General features: G+C 50.9%; 4 protein-coding genes across 4 annotated transcripts; 2 read left to right on the top strand and 2 right to left on the bottom strand.

Annotated features, from left to right (window-relative positions):
- Positions 1 to 1,096: 1,096 nt before the first annotated feature.
- NECHADRAFT_30435 (uncharacterized protein) lies at positions 1,097 to 3,034 on the top strand (the record flags this gene model as incomplete). The annotated part of the gene is made up of 4 exons (XM_003049706.1): positions 1,097 to 1,275; positions 1,449 to 2,019; positions 2,070 to 2,234; positions 2,282 to 3,034. 4 exons carry the CDS (start codon positions 1,097 to 1,099, stop codon positions 3,032 to 3,034), a joined length of 1,668 nt encoding a protein of 555 aa, XP_003049752.1.
- A 264-nt stretch (positions 3,035 to 3,298) lies between these two features.
- On the top strand, positions 3,299 to 3,910 carry NECHADRAFT_74041 (uncharacterized protein; the record flags this gene model as incomplete). The annotated part of the gene is made up of 1 exon (XM_003049705.1): positions 3,299 to 3,910. The coding sequence occupies one exon, from the start codon at positions 3,299 to 3,301 to the stop codon at positions 3,908 to 3,910; it is 612 nt and encodes a 203-aa protein (XP_003049751.1).
- Positions 3,911 to 4,228: 318 nt separating this feature from the next.
- Positions 4,229 to 7,336, bottom strand: NECHADRAFT_30322 (uncharacterized protein; the record flags this gene model as incomplete). Its single annotated transcript, XM_003049500.1, has 3 exons — positions 4,229 to 5,071; positions 5,156 to 6,782; positions 6,849 to 7,336. The coding sequence occupies 3 exons, from the start codon at positions 7,334 to 7,336 to the stop codon at positions 4,229 to 4,231; spliced, it is 2,958 nt and encodes a 985-aa protein (XP_003049546.1).
- A 1,018-nt stretch (positions 7,337 to 8,354) lies between these two features.
- NECHADRAFT_74039 (uncharacterized protein) lies at positions 8,355 to 9,674 on the bottom strand (the record flags this gene model as incomplete). The annotated part of the gene is made up of 1 exon (XM_003049499.1): positions 8,355 to 9,674. The coding sequence occupies one exon, from the start codon at positions 9,672 to 9,674 to the stop codon at positions 8,355 to 8,357; it is 1,320 nt and encodes a 439-aa protein (XP_003049545.1).
- Between the last annotated feature and the right edge of the window lie 1,642 nt (positions 9,675 to 11,316).

Raw genomic sequence — 11,316 nt, 5'->3', positions numbered from 1 at the left:
TGCGTCGTCCCCAGGGGGCGCAGTCTTTAGTTCTAGTCCGACGGATTTTCGTACTCTTCTCGCAAATCTCGCATTTCGCATTCAACACACCAAATTTGCTTTGCTTTGGCCTACGGGGGAAGCTTATTATACACGGATAATGCACGTACGCGTATGCAGGGTCGCCAGTCGTCAGCTTTCGGCTCGGGCGAGTGAGCTTCGCCGCTTAGTGAGACTAGACTTCTTGATCCACAGCTAAAACGCCCACGACGCTGAGAAAAAAAAAGACACAGTGACAGACAGAGGACACACACAAACAGAGTCATGTCGCTTTAAGCTCTTCTTCTAGAAACCCCCCTTCCAATGCGCCGTCTGGGGACAGTCTTGGCTGCTACCGTCAGCCAACGATGCCCGTCGGATGGGTAGCCCTAGCTCGCCGTCTTGTCGATAGACTCGCAGCCCGCCCACAAGCCACTGCCGGTCTAGACCTGCTGGAGGCAATCCACCCGCAGTCTCGTTTCAGGGTCCTGTCTGCCCTTCTCCACGTGGAGCCAATTCTCTTCTGTCCCTCTGCCAATTGAGTGTGGTCTGGGCGTAGCCTGGTCTGCCTGCCCGGCTTGTCTCTAAACGAGGGTCCGTCGGTCTTTTCTTTGCTAGCTGTACGCCCTCATGCTCCTTCTCCTTCGGGAAAGGGGCAAGAAGGCGGGAGGGACACGACGATGCTCATCTCCCTGAAAGAGATTTACACCCCGGTGGGCAAAGGCGAGACGTGACGCGCCATCGTTCGAGGCGTAGAGTCGATTGGCTTGCGGATTCGACTTGGTTGCGAGCTGCGCCGTTCTTGAGCCATGGCACACTAACCCACCCCTGGACGGGGGGCAAATGGCTCAGAGAAGGAGGAGTACATATCGTGGGACGGCCAGCTACTTTGGTGGCCATGTTCTGGTGAGCTCTGTCCCAATCTGTGCTCAGCTTTGTACGACCAAGACAAGACACTCCTTTTGTCCCCTTCTTTTCGACATCGACCTTTTTTCCGAACTATTTCACAATCGAATTCATTCCTTCGGTCGAATATTACCTGCGAAACACGAGTCGAACTGCGATACTGTCTGCGAAAATGAGTCGCGACCAGATCTTGACCGCCCGCAAGGTCGAGGGCATGATCGCCGACGGACACACTATTGTCATATACGAGGATATGGTCTTGAAGCTTGATGGCTGGATGGACAAGCACCCTGGAGGAAGACTGGCTATTCTTCACATGGTGGGAAGAGATGCCACGGACGAGATCAAAGCGTACGTTGCATAAACCTGGTGTGGTGTTGTGAGGCTCAAGTTAAGGTCGAAACGTACAACACCTGATTGGACTGTTGCAATCGTTTCCGAAAACCTGGGACAAAAACACGTTATTTTTTATTTCCCTATGCGGGGAGCTTCTATTCTAAGATTCCTAACGATTTCCGGAATAGTTATCACTCGGAAGCGACTCTAAGGTCCATGAGACCCTATCGGATCGGCCGGAAGCAAGGGTCTTGGGTCAACCGCACACCACCAATAAGAGGCGGCATCTTTCGCAAAGAGGCAGACCTGCTGCTGTCAGACTCGAGCGTTGCGTCATGCAGCGGTCTCTCGGACACAGACGAGAGCGTGGATGATAGTGTCAGCTCGGCCTCGTCGATTTGCAGCTGTGGTGATGATGCCGTGCACAAGGACTGTGGGCTTCACCACCGGATGGCCCGGAAGCCCTCGGCCAAGGCTATTAAGCACTCTGCTACGCTGAGGGTGGCCAATGCTGCTATTTCCCGCGAGATTGAGCGGGATTCTGCTACGTATCCTTCTGTCAACCCCGAGGTTCAGAGGGATATCGCTCGCAAGTATCAGCGCCTTCACCAGAGGATCCACGATGAGGGGCTCTACAACTGCCCGTACACTGAGTACGGCAAGGAGATGCTTCGGTACACGACCTTGTTTACCCTGTTTGCTGTGACGTTTTATCACCAGTGGTACATCACATCGGCCGTGTTTCTTGGTTTGTTCTGGGTATGTGGTCGTCGTCTCAACCTTTATGGTCTACTTACTAACTGTTGCAGCATCAAATCATGTTTACTGCCCACGACGCTGGCCATCTGGCTATTACTTCCAACTTTGTGACGGACACCTTGATTGGCATGTTTATTGCCGACTTTTGCTGTGGTCTTTCCATCGGATGGTGGAAGAGCAGCCACAATGTTCACCACCTTGTCACCAACCAGCCTGTAAGTCAACATCATCATTGAAGCTCGACTTGTACTGACATGGACAGGAACACGATCCTGATATCCAAAACGTCCCTCTCTTTGCTACTTGCCCATCCTTCTTCAAGTCTCTTCGTTCGACTTACTACAACTTTACCTTTGTCTGGGATGCCGCCGCCGATTTCCTTGTTCCCTACCAACGTTTCACTTACTACCCCGTCATGGGCATCGCTCGCTTCAACCTGTACCTCCTCTCTTGGCTGCACGTCCTGTCGGAAAAGTCGTCTTCCCTCGGAAAGAGCAGGGCCTGGTGGATTCGACCTACCGAGATCACTTTCATGGCTTGCTACTGGTTCTTGTTCGGATACTGTCTTCTCTGGCGTGCACTTCCCGACTGGACTACCCGCGTCATCTTTGTTCTCGTCTCGCACATTGTCACCATGCCGCTACATGTGCAAATCACTCTTTCACACTGGGGAATGTCGACAATCGACCTCGGCGAGAGCGAGTCATTCGCCCAGCGCCAACTCCGAACAACCATGGACGTCGACTGCCCAGCCTGGCTCGACTTTATCCACGGCGGTCTCCAGTTCCAAGCCGTGCACCACCTCTTCCCCCGCGTGCCTCGACACAACCTCCGCAAGGTGCAGTTCATGATCCGAGAGTTCTGCGACGACACGGGTGTCCCGTACTCGATCCTCAACTTCACCGATGGCAACCAAAAGGTCCTGGGCCGGCTCCAGGACGTGAGTGATCAGCTCAACATTATGCTCAAGTGTCAGAAGCACATGGCTGAGACTGGAGAGAGCGGGTTGCATTGAGAGTTTTGAGGGTATAGACTACTGGACTTAGATGCATAGATTTGTTTTGTTAGAATTGAAGCGTGTTTTCCTTTCGAAGTCTTTGGTGTATCACTTGTAATGGGGCATTGTGATGTTTAGGTAGACTACTTGTTTCAGCCACCTTGACTAGACGTATAAGAAGTGTGTTCACGGTTCCTCACGTTGCCCCGCATCATGCCTCCTTCACAAACATCACCAACGTGAATCACCGTGAATCGCTCACAAGCAAACATCAACATCACCATGAACCTCGACCAACAATTGACAGCCGTCTCGAGAACCGTCGAAAGGACCACTCTCGAATCTGGAGATGAAGGACGCATCATCACCATCAGCCAGACTTTCGACATTGATGCGCCGACTCTGTGGGAAACCTGCACGAAGCCAGACAAGATCAAGCAGTTCTTCTCTCCAGTCTCAGGCAATCTCTCCGTCAACGGTCGCTTCCAGGTCGAGAACAACGCCAGCGGTATCATCGAGAAGTGTGTTCCACCTTCCAACTTCCGTATGTCTTGGGAGTTTGGCGGCAGCACCAGCTGGGTCGAGGTCTGCATCCGCAAAGTCAGCGAGACTCAGTCTCGCCTCGAGCTATCGCACACGGCACCCGTCGACAAGCATTGGGAAGAGTATGGTGCTGGAGCAGGTGGCGTTGGTTGGGAAATGTCGTTTGCTGGACTGGCGTATCATCTCAAGGGCGTCAAGGTCAGACCGGAGTGGTTCGGCCAGGACGAGACAAAGACATACTTGGCCAAGTGTAGCGAGGCTTGGGGAGGGGCTGCCGTGCTCGGAGGCGAGGATCCAGAGGTTGTAAAGGAGAGGGTTGAGCGGACTACTGGTTTTTATGTGCCTGGTTGAGTTGGGGTGACTCAATTTTTTATTATAAAATACTCTTAATTTAGCTATAAAATTAGCTTACTTTATAGGCTAAGCTAAGGATAATTGCTATAATCTCTTAAGTTTTTTTATAACCCTATGTGTAGATGGTTGCTAATGGCCCAAAGCAGGAATGTTTTTCTTGAGAGACTCTTGGACAGAGTGATTCAGCATTGTTGCAGAAGCTTATCTAGAGCACGGTACTTGGTTGTTTCTGGGGAGAAATGAGACTCGTGGATGGACTATGCCCCATTGGAATTATTGATACTCAAAGGAATCACCGTCTTTCACAGGAACCTTCTATGTGATCCGGTAACGACTCTCCAGTCTAGCCCATGCTCTCAGCTCCAGTTCTTCCCTAACATCAACCCCTAACATCAACATCTCCTTCGGTTTCAGTTTCGCCTGTAAGCCAGGCTCGTCGTCAGCTTCCCCGCACGGACTGATGTCGAGCATGTTCCTCCCAGTTTGGAGCTCTCGAAACAGATCACGAACTTCTCTCGACCGCGACACACGCACACCATTGCTTTTCTGCCACTGAGCAACATCTGTGGTCTCCGTAAGAGCGAGTCCCGAGCTGTCCAGCTCCTCATATCGAGCCAATGCCTCCCTCAACATGGTTGTGTGGGGTGTTCTCTCCAGCATCTCGCAAAGGTCGTCGCGAAGTTGATGGATCTCCTGAATCTCTTGGCAGATATTTGCCTCACTTTCCCGTCTCCTGAAGAGCATCTCTGCGACCTCCGTTCCACTAAGCATTGCGGCTTCGAAGATGACTCTGGTGACCTGAAAGTTTGTTCCAGGCTTGTCGAGACAACGCCGCAAGGTCTCTGGACCACCCTTGATTGCCTGGATGGCTTCCTCTTCAGATACGTTGACCTCCTCGCTGCGTCTTTCGAGGAGGCGGAGATAAACATCTGGCATAAAACTTGCTTGTCTCAAGACGGCTTCGGTGATCTGTAGTTTGCTTGTTTCGCTCCGGAGAAACACATCCACGAGGGGGGTTCCACCTCTGAATATCTTCATGGTCATTGACTCGGAAATCTCGTATTCATGTTTCCATCTCCCGAGGTAGAGGCGCTCCGCAACTTGAACTGGGAAAAGAAACATGAGCTCGATCATGCCGTTGGCAAGCCTGGGTGGAATCTTGCATTTCTCGAAGAGCACGTCTTGGGCGTCCTCCCCTATTTCGACTGCAAGTACAATCTTCTTCAGGTCGGCATCTTCAACCATACACTTAGTAAAGAGAAGATCTAAGGCATCGGGCCCTATCTTGAGAGCTTCTCTAAACAGCTTGACGGTGATAGGCAGCGGAGTCTCAAATTTCGTCAAGAGCAAAGTCAAAGTCGAGTGACCCAGGTCAAAACTGGCAAGCTGGACAATCTTCTCAGTCCATTCAACTCGCCCTTGACGTTCCAAGAAGTGCTCAAGGTCTTCAGGCTTCACCCTCCGCATCATCTTTTGTTCCAAGAATGCCCCTGCCCACGTAGAAAGCTCTCTCTGTAGCTGCTCGGTGCGTTGAAGTCCAGATAACTCGGCAAACTGTTCCTCACCGAAGAGGTAGTTACACGTGTCTCTTAGCACTTGGTGTTCGCTTTTGCTGTAGTCGGGATCGATTGCATCATTTGCCATGTCCGACGTGATTCCAAGAAGTGCATACACCCGATCCCGAGGGTCTGTGGCCTGACATTTCCGAAACCTCGATAGCAAGGCCCAAAGAGTCCGTTCCTCCGCCCACCAAGACCATTTTCTTGGTAGGCCAGGAAAGATGTCGAAGACGGCTTGAGGCTGCTCGCCAATGCTCTGCCCCAGAAGCCACGGGGCGAGGGCGAGGAACATGGCCTCGATGCTTCCAGCGCTGCATTGTATCTGGGCACTTTTTGCATTCGCCACCTCTTGGATGATCCACACTCTTGTGAACCAAGGCTTTCTCGTCAACATGTCGAGTCCATTGCTAAGTTGGAGATGAAACGACCCTCCAGAGATGTCTCCGCCATGGAGTTCCTCCCATGCATCTCTCCAACGGTCGTCTCTGAGCTGCCATTGCTTGAATGGCTGCGGAGAAACTTTCAGTTGAAGGCTTCTGAGAGCTGATATCAACAGACCAACGTCCTTGTCGACTGAACCCAGCCAGACAATGACGTTGCTAGCCTTTTTGTAGATACTACCCATCTGTGCGACCTGATGACCCCGCTCCATGATATTGTTCTGGTCGATGCAAACAGCATCTGCCCAGAGTATCCTGTCATTCTTTCTGTGACGAAGGTGCTGGAGTGCGCCATGGAGGCTTCGCGTGATGTGCAGGACTCGACCGTTCACATTGATCATGTCGCATTTGTCGTCACTTTCCCATGCGTAAGAAAGTGCCTCGTAGTCCATGGGGCAACCTTGATCTTTCAGGCAGGCCTCGAACATGCTACATTGGATAGGATACTCAGTTCCGCCGTGAAGCCGTAGCAGACGAATGGTAGAACCCCCCAAGCTGAAAGGTTGGTGGATGAAGAGATGGCCGAGTCTAACCCCCTTGGCTAGTTCAGAGCGGTTGAGATGACGAGCTAGAAACATTGCGTAGGTGGTAGCAAGTTTGCTGGCATTCTCTTGTTGTGGAAGAGAGGGGTCTCCTTGGCTTATACCGCACACGACAACCAAAGGTAGTCGCGTTTGTAGGTTGGCGGCCGCTGTCTCAAAACACAGGATGCCGCTATCGCTCGCCAGTCTCTGGAGGAGCTCTGGGTCGCCCAGTGCTGTGCTCGAGGACCCGACCCTCCCTTTGAGTACTTTGGGCGCTCCTTGTATCATGTTGAATCGTGACGGAGAACCCTGGGTGCCGGCGGTCTCATTTGAGGGGCCCACGTTCCTGGCTGGATGGAGATCCGTGGGCTTGTTCGAGTGCGCCATTGTAGACAGATATTTGTCAACATACATGTGCCACTCATCGCGACCTTGAGTAGACAACGTTTCATCAACGGCTGGGTTCACGAAGGACGGTGGCTTTCGCCAGTGACCTGTGACATGAAGACGTTTGTCATGTCGAGACTTGTCGGCGTCAAACTGCACAAGCCCAGATTCATACCCCTGAGGCATTCCCACCACGATGTCACCGGCTTGTGCCAGTCCACCGCTCGGTGCTATGGCGCCGACCCCAGCCAAGAAGCAAGCCCGAATGAAGGAATACTCCTTGATCAAGTCTGGAACCACTCTTGCCACAGACTCTGCAGCACTGATATTGCTGAGCCCAGTAACTAGCACGAGGTGGTGAGATCCAGCTTTGCCAAGAGAATACTCGGCACCGGAGGAATCAAGAGAACGTTGTGTGAAGCACACATCGAGAAGTTTGACAGCTGTCTCGTAGTCGCCTTTCACAGGTAAGACCAAGGCGACTTGGTAGTGCTCAGGGTCTGTGGACTCCATGGCACCAGTGGCCATTGGGGATGGGGAGCAAAAGACAATTGGGAGTTGGTGGCCAAGGAACAATCAACAAAACTAGGGGGATATTGAGGAAGGCAAGAAGTGAAGGTGGCGACTGCTGGCTGCTGAGGAGAGGAGACATGCTGGTATTTAACCCCCTTGGAGTATACGACCATTCAAACACCAAATTGTGACCGAGGGTGAGAAAGCCCGCATTGAGCTACCAGCAAACAACATAATCTAGAGTGTTCTGGTCTCCGTTAGTTTCAAAAACCAGAGCCATGCGCTAGGCAACTCAGCAAGAGAACAAAGGCAGACACAGGTCCCATCCCTGGTAAGGCGAAATTTTCTGCCCGTCGGTGAGAGCTGACAATCTGAGAGATGATAGAATCTAATGCGTTTGGCAGGAAAAAAAGGGCACAGTGGCCTAAGGTATTAAGTTCTGAAACTGTCATATATCGATAACTGCGTTCCTGGTTAAGTGGCTGATGGAGACGCCATCCACAACGAGAACAAAGAACGAAGGGAGTAAGTAATTTGCCGTGCCTCTTGGTTCAAGTTGGCCAGCGGTGAGACCATGAGGATGGGGGCGATGTATTGGACTCTAGACCGATAAAACGAAGTTCATGGTATAGTATCTGACTGGGTAGGACCCTCAAAACAAGGTAACGGATCCCAGTTTGGTGGTGGGTTCATGCACAACGTCGCCTCATCAATGATGACACTCAATACCGGGCGGAGGCTGCAGGGATTGCGTTAATTAATTTTAAAAGCTACCTAGTGTGTGAGTTATGACAGGCGTTTGTCACTGGCGATTTGGCTGACGCAGCTACGGAGGAAGAGGACCGGATGCCTCCTGCTGGACAAGACGCACGGTTAGGTGGCTTGGCTTAGGCGTTTTGACAATAAGAAAGTGAACAAGGTATGATGGAGTAAAAATAAAGCACAACTAATTCAATCTCTTGAACTGGTACCTAGGTCTGTCGGAATGAGCCCAGGGGGGTCGTTCTAAAACTTTGGATTAGGCACTCAGGCTGGTGACAAGGTCTTTGAGGAAGGGCCAGGTGAAAAGTTCCTCCGGGTCGCGTCGGAGTAGCTCCTCAGCAAGAGGCGAAAAAGCAAAGGCCTTGTCTGCAGGGGATGCGCCACAGTCGCCCATATCGTCCAGCACCTTGGACACGGCATCCACAAACAAACAGGTAGAAACTACGAATAGTGGTGACAAAGCTTCGTAGCAGAAAGTCTCAATCTTGTCCGTATCGGTCCCCGAGTCGATCAGTGCGCGAAGAATCAATGGATAAAACCTAAAGGTTGAAACATAGTCTTTCGCATTTCGCTGATTAGAGACCAGATTCTCGAATATGCTGATGTATGCTGACGCAATTAGGAATATATCAACCCTAGAGTCGAGGAGAAGACGAAAGATTCTGGGAGAGAAGTGGCGGGCGAATTCAGGACTGGAGACGTTGTGCACCATATTGCCGATCAATGATGCCTTTCCGAACATGTCATCATACCCCATGTGGGCATGAAACTTGCCGTCTCTCCGTCTAGTGCTCTTGAAGAAGCCCGATTCAAAGACGGAGACAGGGCTCGTGCTGGAGAGAAGCATGTCAAGCCAGAAGCGGGATATCCAGATGGCCAGACAATCGCTAACCTGGTGGAAAGGGAGGCTAGATTCACAGTGGCCCTTGAGAATGTCCAACAGCCGGGGAAAGACGAGGCAAGGCTCTATCTTGGGCCCGTACCAGACGAGATGGGCAGACCGCCGGTACGGTTCGTAAGGATATACATCGGGCTGGTGGACCTCTCGTTGATATAGGACGGGCCTCCAGTCACCTTTTGCACCTGGTGTTCTGACGTCGAAGACAAGCGAGCGAGCTGCTAGCATGCTAATCTCATATTCAAATCCTTGCAGTTCGGGAAGTCGCTTCTTTTTATCGACGACTTTATTCTCGATGAGCCATTTCCGGGCTTCTTCTTGCCCAGACCAAATGGCCCAGTCGAGGGCTTGGCAGAATTTGAAGCGGCCGCCAGGATCTCCCCTGCCTCGGCAGTGGCCTATATATGCCCAACGGTGACCAAGGGGCGCCCCGGCCTGGTCACACCTTTCGAGGGTATTGATATTACCTTCGCTGGCGCCGAAGAGTAGAGGGAGCCAATCGAGCTGCCTGCCAGCCTCCTTATAAAGCTGCACGATGAGTTTCTTGTAGAGCCCCTTGGACGTGGAAATGAGCGCTAGGCCGTCTCCAACCGGGCAGAGATATGAAAGGATCTCAAAAAGAGTTTCGCAAGGCAAAGTAGAGAGAATATCTTCCTTTGAGAGACTTTCGGTCGACATGGCGATTTTGAGCTCGTACTGATTTCGTGTTATAACCCTTGGCTGTAGTGGTTGTCTTGAGTTATTGATAGATGGCGATTGAATAGCAGTGTTCGGGCATATGTCTCTTTTCTATCTTATTTGAACCTCTCCAAAATCGATCAGGCTGATTGAAGAAAGCACACCTCGGAGTATTGGTTGCTTTGTTCTTGGTTCTTTTGCAATAAGCAGGGCTACCACTACGGAGAAGTCCACGAGGCTCTTTGTTGTCGGGGGAAGGATGTGCTCGTATAAGTGCCTCCAACAAAACATGAAACAGAGACTGATGAACGTACTCTTTCTCCTCGCTCAAAGGTCTTTGTCTTGGGTGGGGGGACGTGTAGCTACACCGATATTTCGAACACAATCTTGTTTATTCTGGGCTTGTCCGAGGCTTTGATCAAGAGAACATTGCACAGCAAAGGTCGTTTGTCCTATTTTTAGGCTCTAGCGCTCGAGTATTCAGACGCACCGTGCTTTGCAGGACTCTGGCTTAATTCTTGATGTTAAAAAACGGATATTGATTGAATAATAGTGAAGGAACAGGCGTAGGGAACATTTGCTTTGTCAAGTCCGTAATAGAAGAGTGTTGCAAGAAGGGAGGGGGGCTCCAGAGGATAAGAGAATGGGTGCTATGTATCTCTTCAGTATATAGCCAGTCAGATGTAAAAAGTAGACGGAGTAATCCCGTATTACTCTGGGACGAAACTCAAGCGTACGAAAATTCATTTTCGTATCTAGACTCGAGATCCTACTGCTTTAGGCTGACCTGCCGCCGAGCTTATGCTGAAGACGACAGAGGTTGGGCTGAGCTCGGGCTGAGGATCGGAGGTGGTCCACATCTTGGATCACATCACGGCCCTCGTAGAGACCTGGAACGAGATCAATAGCCCAGATTTTGGGCCCCGGCTAGGCTTTCCGGCATCGATGATCCAGGCTGCGGTTTGGCCCGTTAGGGTCTCCATGCCTGACGCCATCACCAACTCTACAATCTCTTTTCACTTGCCTTTGCTTGCTTAATACTATTTGCCTGACCATATGGAGATGTAAATTACAAGGTCGAACTCTGCTGCACATTTTGTTCAACCATATGTCCACTATCAAGTCATGAGCATCAAGTAAGTGGCAGGGACTGATCAGGTGTGATGGAAGCTCTTTTTTCTTTTCACTAACGTCTGAGTCGTCCACTAGATCAAATAAAACACTTGGAAACACATAGCTGCTTTAAAGAACAATACTGTAAAACACCGTAACTACCCATGGGTCGATCTTGACACCCACAAGCCAGCCCTTATCTAGAGTTATCGCGAAGTACCTTCGAAGCCTTTAACGTGCAACTCAACCATAACAAAAAGCCTACACACAACAGCTGAGCCAAAGAATCGAACTGAGATAAGTACTGCATCACGCGGGCTGATGAAGAGAGCACTAGACAGTAGCACCATTCCTGAAATAATATGCAACATTGTTGCGAATGATGCTAGCCAAGATAGGATGAGATATCCTTTACTCTCGTCTGTGTAACCCAGCTCGGCCTTTGCGTGTTGATTGAACCTCCATTCACTTATTAAGCTATGTTTGAACGATTGAAGCGGCTTAACATGCACTCTTGATTTGACCGCCA

Source organism: Fusarium vanettenii (assembly GCF_000151355.1).
Source record: "Fusarium vanettenii 77-13-4 chromosome 1 genomic scaffold NECHAsca_8_chr1_1_0, whole genome shotgun sequence".
NCBI classification, from domain to species: domain Eukaryota; kingdom Fungi; phylum Ascomycota; class Sordariomycetes; order Hypocreales; family Nectriaceae; genus Fusarium; species Fusarium vanettenii.
Note: the sequence above shows the minus strand (reverse complement) of the source record. Positions and strands in the feature narration are given on the sequence as shown.